The sequence below is a fragment of the Rattus rattus genome, chromosome 4, assembly GCF_011064425.1.
Source record: "Rattus rattus isolate New Zealand chromosome 4, Rrattus_CSIRO_v1, whole genome shotgun sequence".
Classification (NCBI taxonomy): Eukaryota; Metazoa; Chordata; class Mammalia; order Rodentia; family Muridae; genus Rattus; species Rattus rattus.
This window is the reverse complement of record NC_046157.1, coordinates 147783122-147806255: the sequence shown is the minus strand read 5'-3', so window position 1 is coordinate 147806255 and position 23134 is coordinate 147783122. Positions and strand designations below refer to the sequence as shown.

General features: G+C 51.4%; 1 protein-coding gene across 2 annotated transcripts in view; it reads right to left on the bottom strand.

The window, feature by feature from the left end:
• Positions 1 to 347: 347 nt before the first annotated feature.
• Pnkd (PNKD metallo-beta-lactamase domain containing) overlaps positions 348 to 23134 on the bottom strand; it is a 68886-nt gene continuing 46099 nt past the window's right edge. The window contains exons 1-9 of one of the 2 annotated variants that reach the window (XM_032901333.1): positions 19947 to 20120; positions 6427 to 6542; positions 6182 to 6294; positions 5121 to 5179; positions 4531 to 4623; positions 4038 to 4201; positions 3407 to 3493; positions 2422 to 2537; positions 348 to 2238 (exon numbers count right to left, since the gene is read on the bottom strand). In XM_032901333.1, the coding sequence (XP_032757224.1) occupies positions 2065 to 2238; positions 2422 to 2537; positions 3407 to 3493; positions 4038 to 4201; positions 4531 to 4623; positions 5121 to 5179; positions 6182 to 6294; positions 6427 to 6542; positions 19947 to 20107 (1083 nt within the window). In that variant the 5' untranslated portion in view covers positions 20108 to 20120 and the 3' untranslated portion in view covers positions 348 to 2064. Of the gene's footprint in view, positions 2239 to 2421; positions 2538 to 3406; positions 3494 to 4037; positions 4202 to 4530; positions 4624 to 5120; positions 5180 to 6181; positions 6295 to 6426; positions 6543 to 19946; positions 20121 to 23134 lie in introns of those variants that run through there. The other variant, XM_032901332.1, reaches the window with a different exon arrangement.

Genomic DNA, 23134 nt, shown 5'->3' with positions numbered 1-23134 from the left:
AAGCAAGCAGAACAAAACAAAAGAGACAAGCCAGAGCCAAGGTTGTATTCCCGGAGTTCTCTTCATTGCTGGTATCCTGTGTGTCTCAAGCTGAGGGAAAGACCGAGGTGTCCACATGCAAACTCAGCACATGGGCTGTAGAAGGAATATGTGAAGGGCATTTTTTTTCCTGGGTTGTTCTGGAGCTCTTGGGGCTTGAACCCAGGGTCTTTCCTGATAGGCTGTTCAGAGCTCTTCCTACGTAGTTCCCTGAGTGATGGGACCCAGAATGGAGTCAGGAAACAGTGAGCAGATTCTCCGCTGTTGTTACCCATGGGGCAGCATAGAGAAGTCATTGAAAGATCAAACCTTGTTAAATCATTCATTCAACATTTATTGAGCGCCTACTGTGTGCCAGGCACCGTGCTAGGCGCAGAAATACAGAGATGCATAAGATACAGTCCATGCCCTTAAGGATTCACAGTCTAGAAGGGGAGACAAACATGTAAACAAGTAAAATACAGTGTGATAGGTGCCACGAGAGAAGCGTTTACACGGTGCAGAGGTAGCCCGGAAGAGAGGGGTGGAGGGTGCCTTCCTGGGGGAGGGAGGGGCCTGGGAGAGGCTAATAGGGGCTTGCCAGGCAGAGGAGGCGGGAGGAGCGGGAAGGCATTCCAGCTGAAGAAACCGCGTGAGCGAAAGGCACAAAGGCATGAAACCGCAAGTGTCTTGGGGGCCGGGAAGGCTAACTAGTCTGGTGGTATTGCTAGAGTGAGTTCCAAAGGCTGGGGCTGGAGAGGGCAGCCGAAGTCAGATGAAAGGGGAAACTGAGGGCAGGGGCGTCTCAGAGGAACTACAGAGGGCATCGCGCAGCCCAGTGGAAGGCTCTGACACGGAAAGATGTGGCTCCTGGCTAACCCAAGGTGTGCCTGCTGAACGACCATAGTGCTCCCGCGGCCACAAAGGGTCCCTGACCCGAGACCAGAGGACCAGCAGATCTGGAGGGGGGTGAGCAGTGGGGTATACCCAGGCCTGAGGTCCCGGAAGCTGCCGCTCACAGGAGCTTCCTGCTCCCAGACCTCTGCTTTCTGCACACTGCCAGCAAGGGGCCCCCGGGATCCTGTGGGAAATCACGTGGGAGTGAAGGTTTTTGGCAAACTGCAAATGAGTACCAGGGCTGAAAGAAAGGTCAGCCTCTAATGACTTAGAGAGGAAAAGGGCCGAGGATAAAGCAAGAGAGGTTAAATAAGACAGGAGGCAGGCAGGGATTCCCAAGACCAAGGGCCAAAAGGAGAAGCAGATCTCTGAGGCAGACCACAGTTCCCTCTCCCCTGGAGAGGCAGGCCCTATGACCCAGGGCAGGGGCAGAGGCCAGTGGCAGACCCAGAACAGATGTGCATGGTGTCCCAGCATCCTGACTCCCTGGCCTGAAGCAGAAGATTCCATGGCAATCAGGAACCTTTCTCTCTGGCCTTCAGGGCATCCACTGAGGCAGGGATTGGCCAGAGGCAGGCTTCCAGCCCTTGGGTGTTCTTAGGAATGGCTCTGCCTGGCAATGTCTTAGCAAGGTAGTTAGGGTGGAGTTTAGAGTCTCAGTCACCCAGAGTTTGGCTGCCCCTGTTGGTGACCACTTTCCCAGGCACCACACTTTAGATCATTTTGGGGGGGGTGACAATCCTGCATGGGGTAAGGTGGAAGACAGACTAGCCTGGTCTAGACTAGGCTCTGTTCTCCTGGGTTCTAGGGTGGCCTCTGGAGCAGGAGCCAACAGCAGCCTTCATGTTCTGGCTATTGGTCCACAAGTAGGGGAAGGGAGGCAGATCCTTGAAGGTGCAAAGTCTGGAGATTCCAGGCGCTTCCTTCCTTTTACCTTAAACACCATCTGTCCTTCGTGGGGTCTCTGAGCCTCCCACTGCTTCCTCCTCTAGGTCCCATTGCCCGGGCTCTGCCCTCTCTGGCCAGTCTGGAGGATTAGTGCTGCCTAGGGCACCAATGGTGGTGGTAGGATTAGTGATGAAGAGGGTGGCGAGGTGTGGGTGGTGGGTGTGCTCTCCCTGCAGAAGGGAGAGCCTGAACTGGGGCTATTCACTTGCTCTTATGCATGTCCTTCAGCCGGCGCAGCTCCTCCAGGAGCTGGGCCCGGGAGCAGCCATCATCACTGGTGGGGCCAGGCCCGGGCCCCAGAGCCTCCTGTAGTGCCAGGCAGTGGGTTCTCAGGAATGGGTTGTAGGCGCGCTCCTCTCCCAGGGTGGATGGGCACTGCAGAGCAAGAGGCATAGGGAACGTCACCAGTACAGAGGGATGTCTGCCCTGGCCCTAAACTCCTGCAGTAAGAGGCCAGAGCTCTAGAAAGAGCTTTCAGGCCCGGGCTGGGCAGTGGTAGGTACTGGCTGGATGAGGGCCAGGTTTCCCACCCCGACCCTCCCATCCCCCAGGCCTCACTGTGCTCTTGCGTTCCATCCGTTGCCTCTGTACCCACTGCATCTTCCTCTCACGAGCCATGTTCTCAGGCTCCACCACACCCGCAAAGCCCAGGTTCTCTTCTGCATATTCATGTCCTAGCAGAAACCACAGGGAGAGAGATGGATGGTGAGGTCACACAGCCTTCCCCAACACCGCAGGTGATTTCTGGCCACGAGCATTGTTGCTTGGGCAGTGTTTGGGGCTCATGGGGACAGTCACTAACTTTGGAGCTTTGGAGGCCATGGTTAGCCCCTTAGCTCTGCCCAGCTTCATCTATGACCTGGCACCACGTAAGCCACAGTTTTGTCATTTAGCAAATGGAGAAGACAGTAACACATCAGAAAAAAATAAGAGAAAGAAAAAAAGAATTTGGATGGTTAGGGGAGGGGAGGTGGATTTGGGGAGATTTGGGGTGTGTGCAGTGTGTGTGCGTGTGTGTGCATGTGTGTGTGTGTGTGTGTGTGTGTGTGTGTGTGTGTGTGTGTGTGTGTGTGTGTGTGTGTGCCCATATGTCACTGTGGTTTCCCCAATGCATAGAACAGATTACACAGATGAACGTGCGTTCTGGATTAAATAAGATATCTGTGAATATTCTGTATCAAATTCAGGCCAATCAGTACATGTGGACCAGATTTACTGTTTTCTCAGATAAGCAAATGCTACTTTCTGTTTGGGACTTTGACCATAATTATCTGAACTATTAAATATCTCTCTAGGACTCTGGGTCCTCAGGGGTTACAAGAGGCCAGGGGTAATAGGACAGTGGCATGAGAGGCACGGGTCACGCAGCCAGTATAGCGTTCCAGGAGGGAGGTCAATGTCTGCTCCTCCCACTGCTCCTGGACCGGCTGTGTCACCTTTGGGCCATGAACTGAGTTTGTCAGTCCCTAGGAGATCGAGAGCCTGGGAAGGCTCTGGCGCCAGGTAAAACATGGGGGAGGGAGGAGGAGGTGGGGCACCTCACCAGGCCACAGCAGGGTGTCATCGCCCAGGTCCAACACAGTGTCCAGTGAGCTCAGCATGGTCTCTGCTGTGCCTTCGAAGGTCCGTCCTGCATTGGGATCATGTGTCCAAGAAGGACACAGTATGGCATAAGGTATGCAAAGGTGGGGCTAAGAACCAGATCAGGCAGCTCTTCTACTCCCTCCTCATGGGAACTCGACCTGATTACTCTCTCTCTGCCATGTGGAAGGCAAGGCTGCCGAGTCTGCAGGCTAGGCTCCCGTGGTCCAGACTTGGTGAGTAGCCATGCTCCTTGGCTGCTCTCTGGGACTCGGCAATCTAGGACCGTAGTTCTCCCCACCCATGGCACTTGCTTCCCATGTCTCTTCTTTCCAGTCACCATCTTAGGGCAACAGGCCCCACTCAGTGGAAATTAGTGCCCCGTGGGGTCTTTGCCTACAGCTTCCTCCCCTCAGGTCCTTCCACTCTGAGGATCTTGAGAACATAAACAATCAGGGAACATGAGTGGAGGTGACTGCTACAGAGCTACTGAATGATGGAAAACACGCTTCCAAATGTGACACAGAGCGTGGCTACTCTGGCCTTCGTCTCTCCCTCTTGTCCCTACTCCCCTCTCTTTTGCAGAAACTCACCACAGCCAGAGAGGAAGAGCAGGTCCCCTGAGAAGAGGCAGGAGGGACCCTTGTAGGGCTCCCCATCCAGCAGGTAGACCAGATGGCCTTGGGTGTGGCCAGGGGTAGCCAGGGCTCGAATCTGAAGTCGTCCCACACTGACCACATCTTGATGACACAGGGGACTGGGGCACAAAACAACAGAGAAGAGAAGCATTCAGGCTTCTGTTGTGTTGGTCTCTGTCACCAAGCCAGGCTGGGTGCCTTATAGGAGGAGGACTTCTACAACAGGGAGAAGGCACAGGTGCCCAGGGGCTGAGATCACAGCCTTCCTCTTCTGACCATGGCTAAGTCATCTTGGGACAAACAGGGCCAGTGTTCTTATTCTTACATGGGTTCTGCTTAGCTGTCTAATGGCTAGGCAGGGTGTCACCAAAGATCCAACTGCCAACACCCCGGAGGACTGAAGGCAGGTAGCAGGTGATGCCCATTCATGTTTGGGTCAGGGACTTACTGGGTGAGGTAGGGGATACCATCCTGAGGGCTCCCATACACTCGACAATCCCTGTGCCGCCGGCTGAGGTCACGGTTTCCTCCACTGTGGTCCCTGTGGGATGGCAGAGATGAGGACACAGGGATTTCAAAGGGCAACCATACCTGAACTTCCTCCTTCCCCTGGCTTTTGTTCAAGCCCGGCCTAAGTCACTCCCCAACTTGCTATGCTCCTGTGACCAATTCTAACTGACCCTTCTGGACTCTCACTCAGCTCCAGTTGTCGTCCTCAAATTCCCCCAAGTGGATCTGACCACGCCCCCTCTGTACCCTGATCCACCGCTAACTAGCTAGATGCTCATTCTGTGGGTGCCTACTTCCTGCCTGAGAATGGAACACAACAATGCTGCCCATCTCTGAGCCTTCAACCTGCTGACGGCCATAAGCAACCCAGCCCCTGTCCCCTCTGCTGGTGCCTGAGTGATTTTAGGAGGAAGGCAGGCCCTGCCCATCCTGATATCCCCCCAGGTGGTTCCCTCTGAGCCCAGGCCTGCCCAACCTATGAAGTAACCATAGCCAGTAACCATAGCCCCACCATTCCCAGCCTCTTACCAGTGCTTGTGGGTACAGAGAATGGCAACCAAGTTAACTCTTTCCTTTTCAATGGAAGCCTGGGGGAGAGAAAACATACCGAGGGTGGGGGTAGTATACAGAGGGAGAGACACTCAAAGTCCAGCTAGCGCTGTGTGGAAAAGACGACTGGAGAGATGGAGGAAAGGCAGGAGATGGGCTAGGGAATGAGAAGCTGGCCAAGGAGACTTGTAAGAGCAGAGATCCAGCAGTGGGGGTGGGGCAGGGAGGAGAGGGGACATCAGGTGTCGACACAGATTCACTCACATTGAGAAATAACTTTGGGTTCTATTCCTAGTACCACCTAACACACACGCATGTGCACATGCACGCACACACAAACACACACACAGACACACAGACTTGTACACACATGGTGGGAGGGGGTATGAACGTGAAGGGAAAGGCAGAGAGGGCCAGGTATTGACAGAGGTCAGAGAGGAAAGATTGCTAGTGAGATGGCTCAGCAGGTAGATTCCATCACCCGAATCCCCATAAAACTGGAGAGAGAACCACAAGGCGTCCTCTGACTTCATGTGCATGCCATGACACACACGCCATACAAACATACATCATGCCCATATATATAATGGGGAAGCACTGGGGAGGAAGGGGCCTGATCAACAGATCAAGTTCTAGACCTGCTAAGGCTACTTCGTAAGACCCTGTCTGGGGTGGCGGGAGGGCAGAAGAGAAGACAAGCACTCCCCTAATAATAAAGAAATATAAAAATAAGAATGAAAAAAGATTGTACATCAGGGTAGAAAAGAGGGTAAGAGGCAAACTGGAAAATGCCAGGACCCAAGTCCAAGTCCTAGGGCCCACCGGTCCCCGGCTCTGTTCTTCTTTCCCCTGCATGCCTAGGACGCCCACTCTTCCCTGTGCTCTATGGGGGGTGGGTGCCGTTTCTATGTGAGAGATGGGTGCCCACCCATATGCAGTGCAGCCCATAGTCAGGGGAACCAGGACCAACCTCAGACTGGCAGGAGAAGCTGACAGTCCCCTGCAGTGACTCCCAGCACCCCTACTCCCGCTCCCCTCACCTGCACAGCCCTCGGGTCTGAGGGGTCCACAGCCACTGCCAGCCCAGCCTGGGTGTCGATGATGAGGTAGCTGTAGTTGTCCGAGAGGACAGGGATGGGAAGCACCTTCACTCCTGGGAGAGGCGGACAGAGAGGCTGGGGTGGTGTGGAAGCCACGGAAAGGGTAAGGGGGAGAAGAAGGGGAGTGCAGGGGGGCGAGCATAGGGAGCAAGGTGGGGTGCTGGCCAGGGGCAGCCAGGGCTTACCATTGAAGAGTCTGGGCTGAGTTTTGGAGTGGCCTTTGGGAAAGCGATTCCGAGCCCTCCGGAGCTGCTGTCGGTAGAAGAGGTACCCAAGCCAGGTCCGGGTGTACAGGCTGTACCTGCAGGGCAGACGGTACGGGGTAGGCTAATCCTCGTCCATGTCTGTAGGCCTTACATCTCTAGGATCACTTTCCCCAGACACACTTAGTCAAGCACTTTACCACCACCAGTTTTTTGTTTTGCTCGTTACTTAGATTCATGTAGCCCAGGCTACCCTCACACTCACCAGGTAGTCAAGGGTGACCATGTTCTCCAACCCTGCAGGCTCTCTACCTCTCAACTGCTGAGACTGCAGGTGTGGGTTACCATACCTGCTTCCTACGGTGCCAGGGGTGGCTCCCATGGCTTCATGCTCACTAAGCAAACACTACCAAACGGGCTACATCTCAACCCTGGCAATTACATTTTTAGCCATTTCAGGTGCTACTGCTGCTGCTGGTGGTCCAGAGACCAACTTTGGAAGCCACCGGAATAGAAGAAGCAACAGTCTGCGGCCCAAAGGTGGCAGACAGCAGGTTTGCGCAAACAAATAGAGAATTCTGTGGCTACTTAGCCAATAGAGGAGCAGCCAGAGGTGAGGCTGGAGGGCCTGACCCTTGCCCGACTGCCATCCCAGCTATATCTAGTTCAGGACGCCAGAGTTCTCCAAACAAAGCGTGAGCCCTGTGAGGCCATCGAGGGCCCAGTTCAGAAGGGCCCCTCGGGCTCAGCACGTCAACACCACTTCCTCGGATTCCTAATGACCTGATTTTGAAAGTCTTTAAAAAAATTTATGAGACAGATCTTGTCATATAATAAATTTATATTCTGAAGGTGATTCCTGTCTCAAACAAACAAACAAACAAACAAGGGCTGGAAATGTAGCTTAGTGGTAGAACTCTTACCCAGTATGTACGAGTACTGGGTTCAGTGTTCAGCACCACAAACAAGAAAGACTGGCATTGTGCAATATAAAAACGAATGGAAAAATTCTTATTATTTACATTTTCATTTCTCCTTTCTTTCTTCCTTTCTTCCTTTCTTTCCTCCTCCCTCCTCCTCCTCCCCTCCTTCCTTCTTCCTTCCTTTTCATTCCTTCCTCCTTCCTTTCCTTCCTTCCTTCCTTCCTTCCTTCCTTCCTTCCTTCCTTCCTTCCTTCCTCAGGGGGCCTTATTTTGTATCCTGGTCTGAACTTCATTTGTAGATCGTCACTATGTAGCTGTGAACTAACTGGCTGGCCCTGGTCCTCCCACATCTGCCCTCCAAATGCTGTAATCAGAGCGTCACTGTGCGTGGCTTTACTTTTCTGTATTTAGAATGACATTAAATAGCAAATTGAAAACACAAGTGGAAGGAGTGATGGAAGAATGGAAACACTTTGGATTTTATTGCTTTCCCTGCTCCCCCATTCCCCAGAGCTTGGCTGTATGGCCCAAGGTGTCCTCGAACTTAAGACCCTCTCGCCTCTGTCTCAGTGCTGCGGTGCAAGTGTACACAACCAAGCTGGCCTAATTATATTTGTACCCTGAATAATACTTTTTCCTGTTTGAACAAGTGGCTTTATTTTAACTAGTTAATTTAGTTACCTATTTATTTAGGTATCATTGTTTGCTTGGGACAGGTCCTTGCATAGCCCGGGCTATCCTCAAACTTGCTATGTTGCCAGTAACGACCTTGAATTCATGATCTTCCTGCCATCCACTCCCAAGTGCTGGGTCATGGTCTGTACCACCTCGCCTTGCATTACTGGGCAGGATAGATCATGTATCTAGCCCTTTGAGGATGGGAAGGAACAGGCTTGGGCCCTTGCTGTGCGTGAGACAGGCTGGGACAGGCACAGTGTGAGTGGGCACTGAGTACCTGGGATCTCTATCAAACCAGACAGAAAACGGACAGCATCCTAGGCTTGGGAAACTGAGAGTGCATGGAGGGCGGACCCTAAATCTCTCAGTGCGTATAAAGGACAGACTCTCCCCAGCCCTTTAAAGAAATACTAGATGCTTCATTTGCAAAGTTTGGACAAACCCGGGGGCAGGTCCTCAGAGTTAGGCAGTGAGGGTTCAGCGGTAGCCTAGCCAACTTCTGCCCATGCCCCTCCCAGCCCTGACAATTCTGGCATGCCAAGAGAAGCTCTGACTTCTGCATTTTATGTCCATTTTTTAAAAAAAAGATTTTTTTTTTTTTTGGAGCTGGGGACCGAACCCAGGGCCTTGTGTTTGCTAGGCAAGCGCTCTACCGCTGAGCTAAATCCCCAACCCCAAAAAAAGATATCTTCCTCCCTCCCTCCCTCCTTCCTTCCCCTCCCTTCCTTCCTTCCTGCCTTCCTTCCTTCCTTCCTTCCTTCCTTCCTTCCTTCCTTCCTTCCTGCCTTCCTTCCATGTATAGCTGTCCTCAGACACACCAGAAGAGGGCATCAGATCCCATTACAGATGGTTGTGAGCCACCATGTGGTTTCTGGGAACTGAACTCAGGACCTCTGGAAGAGCAGCCAGTGCTCTTAACCACTGAGCCATCTCTCCAGTCCCGATGTCCATTTTTTTTTTTTATAGGCACTATACTTTTGGTTTCTTTTGTAACTCAGCTTTAATCCTTTAGACTTTCACTTTTCCGGCCATATTCACTGATCTCTGGACTGGTCAGGTGCTGTGTGCACTGCACCAGACAGTCATTACTCCTGAAGCAGATCGTCTAGAGATGCGATGATAAACTAGGGACCTGTTGAAAGCAGAGGACAGGAAGGACAGAGCTGCCGTATCAAATGCAGTAGACCAGGCAACCGAGACAGCTCAGCCAGGAAAGGTGCTTGAGGCCAAGCCTGACTACTGATCCCCGACAGTGGAAGGTGGGAACTTCTGCAAGTTGTCCTCCGATCTCTACCCAAGCACTATAGCACATGTGTCCACACAGAGAATAAACAAAGATGTCATAGATAGAGTAGACCAGGAAAACAGCCCATCCTGTTCATAAAGGGTGGGCCAAGCAAAGTTACGGTGAGCAGCAAGGCCCTTGCCCAGCTTGCAAACACATATTCCGGTCCAGCGCAGCGGAGGAAAAAAAACCAATGCTAATCTCAGCTGTAACAATAGATATCTGACCATGGAGGAAGGCACAACCATAATTTATTCATGACAGAAACCTCAGGCAAACCCAGGTGGAGGAACCTTCTGTAAAACACCGGCCAGTGCTCAACATCAGACAGGCTGAGGAACTGTTTAGGCCTGGGGAAGGCTGAACAGTGCAGGATCCTTGATCAGAATCAGGATGAGAAAAGGCGTTAGTGCATAGGTGAGACAGCTGGCGACATCTGAATACGGTCTGATGGTGTTGACAGTCTCTCGAGGATATGAATTTGTTGCTGTTGAGAACTGTGCTGTAATCATGGGCTGGGCTAGGCGTACATGGAACTTTGATCTAAGACTGTATCAAATGGAAAAGTTAAACAATGAATACAATTACCCTCTCCTGTATAGAGCATCAGTCTGTCACCTCTCCTCTTCTCACTCAGAAAGTGCAGCAGTCATGGGTCCTGCAGTAGCAGGGCTCCTGTTGCCCTATGTCCTTGGCCTAACCGTGATGCCCTGACGGGACCACATAAAGGTTAGGTGGCACGAAGTAAGAGAACACATGGAAAGTACCCAGTCAGGACCGGATGTGGTAGAAGGGGTTTCGAGATCACCACTTCCTTTCCTAACTGTCAGATGCTGACACAGCAGCCGGGGCAAGATGGCCTACATCTGTGAGGAACTGAGACATGTGTTGTCTTCCTTGTCCAATGCTAATGTATGTGCTGTGGGTTCGTGACATTAACAAAAGGCAGGATCTGTGGGTGCAGGGGCCATGGACAGGAGGCCAGTCTCTTGGGCTCATTTTATTTGGAAAATATTTTCTGTGCTTGCTGGACACCATGGAGATAGCACAGAACAAAGCCAAAGGCTCCCTGTTGTGGCAAAAACGGGAACTCACATGCACTGAACTGGAGGACAATGAATCGTTAACTCCCGGCCAACGAGCTGGCTTGAGCCATTGGAAGGGAAGGGACCCGACTGCATGCCAAAGAACCGAGATCTGTCTGTCCTCTCAGAGAACCGAGATCTGTCTGTCCTCTCAGCCAGGAGACTGCAACAGGAGTCTCAGGCAATGGGAAACTGAGAGGTGGAGCGTGTGGTGAGGTGTTTTGGGTAGTAAAGAACCAATGTGCCGTGTTCTAAGAATTTTGCCAGGAGGCTTGTGGGTGGGGTGAGGGTGGGGCGAAGGGCCAGAGAACAGGAGACAGTGAGCGGGCAGGAAGAGACCACGGAGAGATCCAGGGAAAGAAGATGCTGGCAAAGCAGATAGCAGCAGTCTGGGTGGTACCCTGCAGGTTGGCAGCCCAAGGGGAAGGGAGCCTACAGTGTCAGGCCAATCAGGGTGGAGGAAGCAGGGCCTGGGCTGGAGGCGGGCTGATGTCCTGGTTGTGCTGGGACACTCTCCCCAGGCCTGGCACCCCCACCCCCACTGCCACCACAGTGATACTGCACGGCTCTGATGCTGAGCACAATTCCTTCCTGGGTACCACTAGTCGTCAGAGCGTCACAGTCACAGGGCCTATGAACGCCCCTCCTTTAGCCCTCTCTCTTTCAAAGGATCAACAACACAGAAATAGCTCTGTGCTCCCCCTGGCCTCTGCTCTGGTAGCTTTCTAGAAAGGAATGAAAAAAAAAAAAAAAAAAAAAAAAACCTTCTTCTCTTTTTCTTCCTCCTCTTCTTCCTTTCCTTGTCTCTCAGGCTTCTCTACTTACTGAGGTACTAACTATGCCATTCAGGGCTTAGGCCACTCTTATCTCCTAGGCTTTGCAGCCACTGATGATATCATCAGACAACTTCCCTCTGCTCCATCTGGGACACACAGCCATCCCAGCTCCCCAGACCTGGTGCCTATGGATTCCTTGGTGCCCTCATTGGGCAGTACCTGCCTGAGGCTAGCAGGCTCCCACCTGCCCCTTGTGTGACTTTCTTGGACTCCTGTTTCCCTCCTCCCTGCACTGGCATGGCATAGCAAGTGGCATTCAGGAAAGGCTAGCAGAGATTAGGAAAGGCTGGGGAGGGGCTAGGCATGTGCCTGGCACAGTGCCTGCCACAGTGCCTGGCAAGACGGGTCCCAGGCGAGGCCAGGCCTGGCAGGCCCAGCAAGCCTGATGGTGGTGGCTTGCTCAACTTAAGTTCTTTCCACCTTTGCACCCTCCTCTTGCCCTACTACCCCCACAGACCTGGACGAGCAGGGTGTTCTGCCAAGCAGGTCACCCAGATTCAATGGCATGGGTGGGGGTTGTGTCACAAGACATAGAATCCTAAAGCTGCTTGCCATGTAGGCTGCATCCAGGGCCAGAAGGGAGAGGGGGACAGAAGAGTGTGAGAAAAGGGAAGGAACGCTGGACAGTTGGCCACAAGGGGTCCATGGGGTCAGGGTGCTGGCTCCTCCCTGGAGCTCACGCCTCATCTTTAACAATTTCCAGTGCCATAGCTTTTCTTGCCTAAGCCTGAGGGCAAGCACTGAGTGAGCTCGGTGCTTCCCATGGATCATCTCAGCGCACCCCAAGTCTTCGACAGCTGTCACACCCTCATCATACAGATAGGAAACGGAGGCTGGACGTGTGGAGGGGGACCTTGCTTGGTCAGATCATACGACAGGGGCCAGTGGATAGAGAAATCTCCCTAGAATGTTGACTGGCAGCCCATTCAATGGCTAAAACCCTCCCCGATTCCTCTGGGGGCCTTTATGGAGGGAAATGATAGGTCAGGGTGATTACACAGAGCTGGGTCCATGGCCCAGGATCTGGCCTCAGGGACTTTGAGATCTGGTAATTGCTCTGTGTCTTCTACATGAACCAGTTTATGGCAAATGTTTTGCACTCAACTGTAGAGAGGACAGAGAGCCCTGGGGTGTCAGGATGGGACACCTGGCCCAGGGATTTCCAAAAGTAAGGCTCTATGATTCCTGGAGTGGGGTGTTAGCAGGCCAGTGATTGATTCATAGATGCCTTGGTAGCCAGAGGGAGAGGAGAATGTTGAAGGGGCAGGGACTGGAGGGGACACTGTGAAGACTCACTGTAAAAGCTGTGTCCCACAGCCAACGTGACTGGGATGCCATGTCTCCATGCAAAGGCTTGAGGATGCAACCCAGGGCCCGATGCATGAAAGGCAAGCAGTCAACCACTGAGCTACACCCCAGCCCACTGCCCCTGGCTTCTTCAGTTACTCCGAGGGATGCACAAAGGAGGAACTTACTCTGCAGCCTGTTCTCTCTTTTTTTTTTTTTTTTTTTTCAGAGCTGGGGACCGAACCCAGGGCCTTGCATTTGCTCTACCACTAGCTACCGCTCTACCACTGAGCTAAATCCCCAACCCATCCTGAACCTTTTTGTTCAACAATTCTAAACATCCATGTGATTAATAGGGTGACCCTGACAGCCACACTCTGCATGGGGTCCCCAGGCACAGCTGGCAAGTTGGGATCTAGGACAGCACTCACAGCGATATACCAGAACAAATACTAAGGTTGGGTGTCCAGTACACATTAAGATTTTGACCTCTTGGAACAGATGTCGTAGCCTTCAATACCAGCACTTGGGAAGCAGGGGCGGGTGCACCTCTATGGCCAGAAATACAGAGTGAGAACTTGTCTCAAAACAACAATAACCATAACACCAACCCCTCCCCCCCATGACAACAACAACAACAACAGAAGAAGAAAAAGAAGAGGAGGAGGAGCAGGAGGAAGAGGAGGAGGAGGGAGATGAGGAGGAGGGAGATGAGGAGGAGGAGGAGGAAGAAGAGGAGGAGGGAGAGGAGGAGGAGGAGGAAAGATTCTGACTTCTTCTAGCTCCCCCTACAGTCTGCAGTGCTAGAGTAGAACTAGGACAGCACATGCTTAGGCATGCACTCTCCTGCTAAGCTAAATCTTTCCCCAGTCTCGAAATCTGACTCAGCCTGGAAGAGCATTTCTACCCACCATAACCACATCAGAGAGAAAATAAAGTTTCATAATTGGTCCCCTGGGGCCCAGGTGGGAGACAGTGTGGGGCCGCTGCTGAACTACAGTCCTCCCCGAGCCCTTCCTGGGGCTTAGGGCTGGAAACAGAGCCAGCCTCCTAGTTTGGGCTCACAGTGCACCCATCATCCCTTGCCCCGCTGAGCCAGGGCGTGGCTTCTGTTATCTGAGGCCAGCCTAAGGTCAGGGAAGCCATGGGGACAGCTGACAGTAAGATGACATCCCCTCCCCCAGCCCCTCTTCTGGTGCACAGTAGAAAAGACACAATGCTGGTTCTTCTTCCCGCTCCTCTTCTCCAGGGCAGCCCTGAAGGAAGCTGGAAGGCTGTCAAGCCTGGGTCCTGTCTCAGGCCAGAATGGACAGAAGGGTGCAAGATAAAGGGCATTCTGTAGCCCCAGAACTTATGGCAGCCAGGGTCACCTCCCTTACCTCCTTCCCAGCTTAGGTGCTCCCTATACGTGGGCTCCCTGAGTACAATGAGACTTAAGACATTACTGTAACCCGAGGCAGGCTCAGGGTGGTAAGGCTGGTCCAGGGTGGAGAGGCTGGCCCAGGGTGTGAGGCTGGTGGTCACGATGGGTATTTGTGACCAAGACTCAGCTTGTCCAGGCTTGCATGTGACCAGTGATGGGACACACCTAATAACAAACTTGGAATGGCTGAGGTCTGAAAGTCTAGACCTGGAGGGCCAGCAGGTCACAGGGTTCTGTTGAGCAGGGCTGGCTTAAGGCCATGGGAACAGTCACTCCCTGATGTGTGCTTTCTTGGGGTACGGGGTGGGGGGGTGGGGGTGGGAACAAAAACCAAGCTAATGAGGCAGCTGAATGTGCCTGGAGATCACTTCCACATGCCCAGGAGAGGCCAGGGCATGCAAAGTCTGAGCCTCTCGTCTGGGTTTTCTCAGCCTTCCCAGTCTTTGCAGTCCTCTGCAGACCACAGCCATCTTTTGTAGGAGACCGTATGACCCCAGGAGTGCTCAGGCAAGGTGAGGAACACATTAGAAATGCAGCCTCTGCCAGAAGGCCACCTGCCTTGCCTACGCTCTTGGGTTCACTTCCATTGGTTCTCTCCTCTGTCACTCATTTTCAGCACAGGCCCTTTTGACAGAACCCTGCTCTCTGGGCAAGCCTGTGGGAGCCCAGCTGGGGATCCAGAGCTGCAGCAGCCTGAGCCCAGGAGAGGAGAACACACTGAACATTCTAAAAACTCTAAGGAGGATGACTCGGCCAGGCCCAAGGGAGGCAAAGGTGAATTTGGGCTAAGGAGGCTAAGCCAGCTTCATAGAGGACATGGCGCTTGGGGCAGGGCTGGGGACACTGCTGTGCTCAGGTGGGGTCGTCACAACATGGAGCAGGGCCTCTGGAACACAGTGAAATCTGGACAGGGATAGAAGGGTTGGGAGGAAGGACTGGCTGGCAGTGTTTGGCAAACGGTAAAGTAGTTCCTGCAGTTGAGGGGTGGGCAGGGCACAGAGAGCCAACTCTGCCTTTGAGAGAGAGAGGAGATACCAACAGAGGGATCTGAGAGAAGAGGTGACGTGTTTCTGGGTTTTTGGTTTTTGTTTTGTTTTTGTTGGTTTTTCAAGACAGTTTCTCTGTGTAGTCCTGGCTGTCCTAAAACTATGGACCAAGTTGGCCTTGAACTCAGAGATCTGCCTGCCTCTGCCTCTCCAGCCCTGGGATCAAAGGCATGAGCCACCACTGCCTAGCTGTTTCTTGATTTATTACATTTATGGTGTGTGTGCCTGCTCCTATGTGGAGTTCAGAGGACTTGTAGGAGTCATGACCTTCAGTCATCTGACTTGAAACCTTAGTTATCTATGTGGCTCCTGTGTCTGATTTAAATCAGCAATTCTAATTGGGATTGCTTAGGGATCCTGCCAGCTATGTCTCTGACAGCCCAGCTCACAATGCCCGGTCTTCATCGAGGCCACAAACAAGAGGATTTTTCCTCAAGGATCCCCATGTTAGGGCTTTTGCCATCCTGCACCTTGGGTCAGTGGACCCTATTGGCCCAGACAAGAGGTTTCCTCTTTCGGAAATGGTAAAAGTAAGGTTCATCTAGGACATCAATCTTATCACATGGCTGGAACAAGGGCCAAGAAAGATCTCCAGGGGTGCTGGAGAGATGGCTCAGTAGTTAAGGGCACTTTCTGCTTTCAACATAGCAGCTCAAGGCTGTCTGTAATTCCAGTTCCAGGGGGTCCGACACCCTCATACAGACATAAAGGCAGGCAAAACAACAGTGTACATAAAATAAAACAATTAAAAAAAAAAAAAAAAGAGTGTTTGCTGCTTGTCCAGAAGACTGGAGTTTAGTTCCTAGCACCCTTAGTAGGGGGACTCACAACCATCAAACCCCCAAACGAAAGTAAAAGATCTCTTGTGTATAAGAAACAGAGACTTGGCCAGCTAAGACTGGACATCAGCAGAGGCCAGCTACTGCCCACCTCGGGTAACCCTCAGTGCGGCAAGAATCCAGCCTCATGCTCTACCTGCCTGGAATTAACATGGATGCATATAACATCCATACACACGTGCATATAACATCCATACACACATGCGTACACATACATACCCTCCACAGAGCTCTGCTCTGCCAAGCCCTCTCTAATGCCCTGAGGAGGCAAAGGGACAAAAGGGAAACTGAGGCTGGAGCAGGGGACCCATATGAAATAGTCTTAGTCCCCTGATCACAGGCTCCTTGGAGCTTGCTGTGTCCTATCTCTGCCACAGTTTGGACCCCAGTTCACATCTGTTCACAAGGTCCTGTCTCCTACCTAACCGTCTACATAATGGCTGTCAAGTCTTGCAAATATTACAGAAGCAGCCTACTACAGGGCTGCACCCTTAGTCTAGGAGATCTTTCTCTTTTTAAAAAAGGTACTTTTGAAAATATTAAATTGCATGTGCGCGCGCGCGCACACACACACACACACACACACACACACACTTACACGGAAGACTAAAGTGCTATATTCCCTGCTGTGGGAGTTCAGACAGTTATTGCCTCATTCTGTAGGTCAGCAGTAGAGAACACTGGTCAGATCCTGTTCCCCAGTGTGACCACACAGTCCTGACCCAGGGCAGTGAGGTACTATAGAATGAGACACACACACACACACACACACACACACACACACACACACACACACACACACACACACACACGGCATTTCCCAGCCATGGCTGGATACACTTAGAAGACGGTTGTGAGAGAATTTAAGGAGGACATGCATCTCCCTCCTGCCCATCACAGGCTACCACACAAACAATGCTCTCCTTTCCTTTACATGTGGGTTCAAGAGTCCTACACAGCAGCCCCAAAAGGCAGACACTAACACCCCTTCCCATTCTGAAGGTACAAACGAACCAGGTTCAGAAAGAATATCTGCCCAAGGCCACATGGTCAATATGCAGCAGAGCCAGAATTCAAAGGTGACTTGCCCAGCCACGCTGTCTACTGCTTGCTGAGCTACTCTCTTCCCTGGTTCTCAGAGTCCCCAGTGCAAGTGCCTAATGTCAGCCCATGTCTGTTGGATCTACCCTCAGCTGAGCCTAGTTATTCTCATCCCCAGATAATAGTGGCTATTGACGAAAGCCTTTTGTGGAATTACCATGACTAATGATAACATGAACAGTTCCTGTCTGTGAATTGCTGAGGAATTCCATTACCTGCTTTCCAGCCCCAACAAAATGCTCTAACTGTGGTCCTCCTGGCCATACCTTCAGTTTATGGAGTAGGGATGGGCCCGTGTCCACCCTTCCTACACATTGACACATGTTTCCTGCTAGTATCCCGGCCCCACTCGGAAGGTTAGCAATGTCTCCCCTCAAGGGACTAGACTAATTGTTTCCAATCCCAGCACAGCAGGGTCTGGAAATCCTATTCCAGGCACACCCTTCTGCTCTGCAAATTTGGAAAGTTGATTCTATGGCAATCTGGAAATCTAGACAAAGGAAAGCCCTATGGAACAACTGAATTCTGTAAAAAACAAAATTTTGTTTTAGATTTATTATTTGTTTATGGGTGTTCTGCCTGCATGTGTATCCGTGCGGCATGGTTGTGTCTGGTGCCCTCAAAAGAGGTCAGAAGTGGATGTTAGAGGCCTTGGAACAGTAGTTATGGGCAGTTTTGAGCAGCTACCACGTGGGCTCTAGGAACTGAGCTTGAGTTCTCTGCAAGAGCAGCCAGTCCTCTAAACGGCTGAGCCCTCTCTCCAGCCCAGAACCACTGAGTTCTAACCGGCGTAGTACTGTGTGCCTGTAATCAAGCCTGGAGCTAAGGCAGGATGGCTGCAAGTTTGAGGCCAGCCTGGGATATAAAGGTCCTATCTCAACCCCAAATACTCCCCCTACCCCAAAAGAATTATATAAAGAAGCTCCATCAACAAATTAAACTTTGGGGTTGGGGATTTAGCTCAGTGGTCGAGCACTTGCATAGCAAGCGCAAGGCCCTGGGTTCTGTCCCCAGCTCCGAAAAAAAAAGAAAAGAAAAAAAAAAAAAAAAGAAAGAAATTAAACTTTAGGGTTTTGAAAAGCTCCCAAATCTCAAGTCTAGGAATAGTCAGACTCTTGTGGTTTTGATAATGCAATTATTGGTGTTCTGATCTTAGGAATTCTGATTCTAGTTCCTCATGGAAACTCCTGTTTTCCACTTCCTCTGATATTTGCATGACTTCAAGCTTACCAATTTTGGATGCTAAAAGTAGATTTAAAATCCCTTCTCTAAATAGAGCTACATGATTCCCAGGAATTTTGTGTTGTATGCACACATACATACACATCCATACACACATGCATACACATCCATACACACATGCATACACATGCATACACATCCATACACACATGCATACACATCCATACACACATGCATATAACATCCATACACACATGCATATAACATCCATACACACATGCGTACACATACATACACACAGGCATACACATACATACACACATGCATATAACATCCATACACACATGCATACACATCCATACACACATGCATACACATCCATACACACATGCATACACATCCATACACAAAGGCATATACACATGCATAAACATACACACACACACACATACACACACACACAGCCCCAAAATCTAGTGACTAGGGTGTGCAGATGAGTGGGAGCACATGTTTAGCATTACGTGGCTCTGGGTTCATTCTGCAGCACCAACCAACCAAGTTACAAACAAAATAAAACCTCACACCGGCTTCCAAAATCCAGATACAAAATACAGTGATAGCCACAAACGTTGGTGAGGTGTGGTGGTGTACACCTGTAATGACAGCACCTAGGAGACCGGAGGATCACAAATTCAAGACCAACCTGGGATACACTGTGAGACTGTCCTACCAAGCCAACCAGCTAAACAAACAAAAACTCTGCTACCTCATGACTCTAATACTAACAAAACAAAACAGAAAACCCACAAAGTAATGGCGACTTGGTCAGCGCATTATCTAGAATGTTTTTCAGTCCACTAAGCTTTTATATCTCTACTTTATAGAGACTGTAAATGGAGCACCAGGCCATTTGGAAAGTAGGGGGGGCAGGGGGGCCTGGGGAGGGAGGAAGGGTCAATTGCATGTGTCATCTCTAAAACTAAGGAAATTCCCTCTTAGGCCTTCCCAGGAATCTGGACACTGACCAAGATTCCAAGAGTCCCAGTCTTTACATCACTTTCCCTAGACTGTGGTCTGAGTCTTGCCCAACAGCCCCTCAGAAGCTTGTCTTCCGTTTTCCCCCCCTGCTTTTGAATGCAGAACAGTGATGATTATCACTCTTGCCAGGGGCAGAGAGAAGGAGAGTTGGCTGGAGGAAAGTCACAGGAGGTCCGTGGCTGGCAGTTGGGTCAAATTTCACAGCTGAGAGCTTTGGGTGCCAGCAGTAGGAGGTAAAAGGGACAGGGCTAGATTGACCTACAGAGTTGAACTATGCGAGGGACAGAACAACCCACCCAGAGGTTTGGAGTGTTGGATGATGTGCAGAAGCACAGGAGCATACAGAGTAAAGTTAGACATCTGGGGCACGCTTTTACCCTTGCACCTAAAACCGATCTGTTGACCTCTGCCCTGCGGCCGGGTAAGCTCTTCCCTGCACCAGTTCCCGCACTCCCAGCTTACTCAGCTCCATGGGCTCCAGCATCTTACTTGGCGTTCCCTTACCCTACCAACTCGTATCTGTGCCCCTAATTCTCTTTTCCTACCCACCCCATCCCAATTCTTCGGTCCTTCAATTCTTTGCTTTTTTAACTCAGAACGAACTCAAGGGCTTCTCCAGCCCGTTTCCCCACCCTTCTGCTCCAGTGGTTTAGAACCCCCTAGTCCAAGACATTCCAGCACACACACCCGCCCCATCCCCCGTATCCCTTTTGCTTGCATTCTCCCTCCCAGTGTGCCCGCCTTCCCGAGCCTGCACAGATCGGAGCCCGGGCACTAACCCGATTCGGAAGAGCAGCCGCTGGCTGCGCGTCATGAGGAGGCCGCGGAAACCCCGCCGTTCTTGGCAACTGCGGGGACCCAGAAGCAGCACGAAGGCGAAGAATAGCAGCCAGCAGCCCGAGACCCACAACCAAGGCGCGGGCCAGCTCTGCCAAGCCATGCTGGGGGCCGGGCCCAGGCCCGGGGGGCGGGGCGCGGCGTTGCTAGGCGACGACCCCGCCTCCCCCGGCCCCAAGTGCGGAGAGGCGGGGCTCTTAGCACCTGCGCGCTAGGGGGTGCGGGGACACTTGGCTCCGCCCACTACATCGCGTTCTAACCCGGCCCCTCGCCAACTGTGGCCTGGCGCGCGCTGCGAATCCCCAGCTTAAGAACGGACTGGCTCCTCCCCCTACTGATGGGTCTGGAGGCGGAGCTCGAGCAGGCTTAACCTCCTGCTAATCAGGGTCTGCATAGGCAAAGAGTCTTGGGAGAGGACAGGAGCTGAGCTCTCCTTCTTCCTGTGCAGAGGACTCTGGGAGAAGCCTTGGAGTGGTCCTCCTGAAAAGAAACCTTAGACTCCTAAACTTTATCAGCTAGAACGCACCCGGGAGTTCTTTGGATCTTCTGCTGTTCATTTTATTCATTCACTAAATTAAAAGGCATTGTGTCAGGTTTTCAGGTAGTCAAAAGACACAGAGGCCAGAAGTAGCTTAGCGGATAAACACTTGCTACCAAGTCTGCCACCGTGAGTCTGAAGCCTTGGACCCACTTGGTGGAAGGAGAAAACTACTCTCACAAGCTGTGGAGTACTATTAGTGCTTGAGACCCCACAAATATATTGTATCCAGGCTGGGCAGTAGTTTGATGGTGCAGCATGTACCAGAACATGGGCTTAATCCTCACCGGGGGTGGGGGGTGGGGTGTGAGGGTAGGGGTGGTGGTGAGGTGGTGGTGGGGTGGGGGGGGTGGTGGTGTTACATTCCTGAAGCCTAATCTGTAGAATACAGTAATGAGATTAAGTGGGTAAACAAATATAATTGCATATATATGCATATGTATATGTTATGTGCTCACAAACATAGAAGTGAAGAGAAACAGTGATACATATAAGGAAGAGAATAGGGGACTTGATACGGAACATAGTGGATCAAATTAGATGTCGAGGGCATGTGACATTTCACCCTGAAAAGAGACCACAATCCACAGAGACTTTATCAAGGTTATGCGGCCATAAGTGGCAGAACCAGGTCTAGCAGCCAGACATCCTCAGTTCCATGCCCAGTCTGATTTCCACATCCGTGTCTCCTAGCCCTATTGCTACTGCCTTCCTAATGAGTTCTAGAAGCTGTTCTGGTCAATGAGGTAGAGCTGGGTGTGGGAGCAAGTGTGGGGCAATGTCCAAATTGAGGCACAAAGGAGCCAGGGCTGGACTGTCTGCAGTCTGTCTTGCCTAGCCTTCTGCAGGAAGGGAAGGAAACTCTGCAAAGTCAAGCTCACCATCACTCCCACTGGGAGGCAGCCGGAGGGAAGCAGGTGAGGAAATGCTCTTGCTTTCCTCCCTGCTGTTGTGTTCAGCCTGAGAGCCCTAGATAGCCAGGCCCACATCTGCGCAGATAGAGGTTCATATGTACAAGTTTGTACATCGCCCTCCTTCACTCACACCCCACCAAGAAGCCAAGCATTGGGTTAAATTCTCCCTAAACTGCACTGCAATCCACCCAATCCTTGCTTTAATCTGTGAGCCCCAGGCACTCAGTTTCTCTTCTGTTGGGACATCTTGAAGGACATCCTATAGCCTGCGTCTGCCCTGTCTCTTCCCTAAAGTTTTACTGCTCAGTGCACAGGAAGGGCTGAAGCTGCCAAGGCCTGCGGGGCGAGAGGAAGACCAAAGAGCAAATTCACAGAAGGCATGACCAGAACAGGAGAGTTCATGTCTCTATCGCTGTACATGCAAGATTGAAGGACTGTAGGTCATGGTGAACATAGCCTGCCACAGGGAGGGCTCTGTGAAGCAGTATTATATGGAGAAATTAAAACACAGTCAGTAATCTGAAACAGGAAATGCAGGCTCAGGCATGGCCCTGTAGAAGACATAATTTAATCTTTAACTTCGGGCCAGCCCCACCATGAGCAGGTGCTTGCACGCACCCCTCCCTACTCATTTATAGATAATAAACTCAAGACACTGTTTATGAAATCCTTGGAGTCACAGCAGGGCTGGGGACAGAGAGTGAAGGGGAGTGTCTGTGCAAACCTGTGCAGGTTCAGGGAGCCAGCCTCTCCTACTCTGGTCTGTTCTGGAAGATAGTGTATGACTGCCTCACATCTGCTGTAGTTCTCCCCCTGTCCCACGAGAATCTGCTGTTCTAGCAAGCTAGATGCCATTCACTCCCTTCCTGCATTCTGCCCTGTAATACCTAACTACGCACAGCTTCTGGAACTTACCAATTGCTTTGCACTCCGGTGCCTTTGTATACGCTGTGTTCTGCCTGGAGTCTGTTCATTCTTTGTTCCATAGATTCAGATCTCATGTGCTCGCCTATGCAAGCACACACTTGTGCATTCAGTACCCTTTGGTAGGACACTGCTGAGCCCTTCCACTTGCTCACTGTATCAACATGCAGTTTCAGACTTCGCTATCCTTCAGAGTGGAGACTACAATTTAATGTATTCATCTTCAGCCTGCCAGTGCATGGCACGGTGCCACCTGCATATTAAATACTTACTAAATGTTCTTTGAAATGTCAAAGTCCCATCCACAGCCCACAGGGCCTCCGCTCCATAGCTGAGCCTATGTTTTCAACCTCCTCGAATGGCATTCTTCCACTTAGCACTTTGGATTGGTTGCTTGGTCCCTCCAAAGCACCAAGGCCATTGTCACCTTAGGCCCTACCAAGTTAATCTCTATTGTCAACTTGATGAGATCTAGACTGGCCTGGGAGGTGGGCCTCTTTGTCTGTGGGGGTTGTTTTCATCAGGCTAAGTGAGGTGAGATGCTGTCACCTCTCTGTGCTACTCATGCCAGCACCATTCCCTAGGCTGCAATCCTAACTGTATTAAAAGGAGACCTGGTTTTCGAGGACACCTGCTTCCTGACTGTGGATGAAACATGGCCGGCTGCTTGCAAGCTTCTGCTATCTTAACTTCCTTGCCGTGATGCAATGTACTCATCACCTGTGAGTAAAAGTGACACCCCTGCATGGTTTTG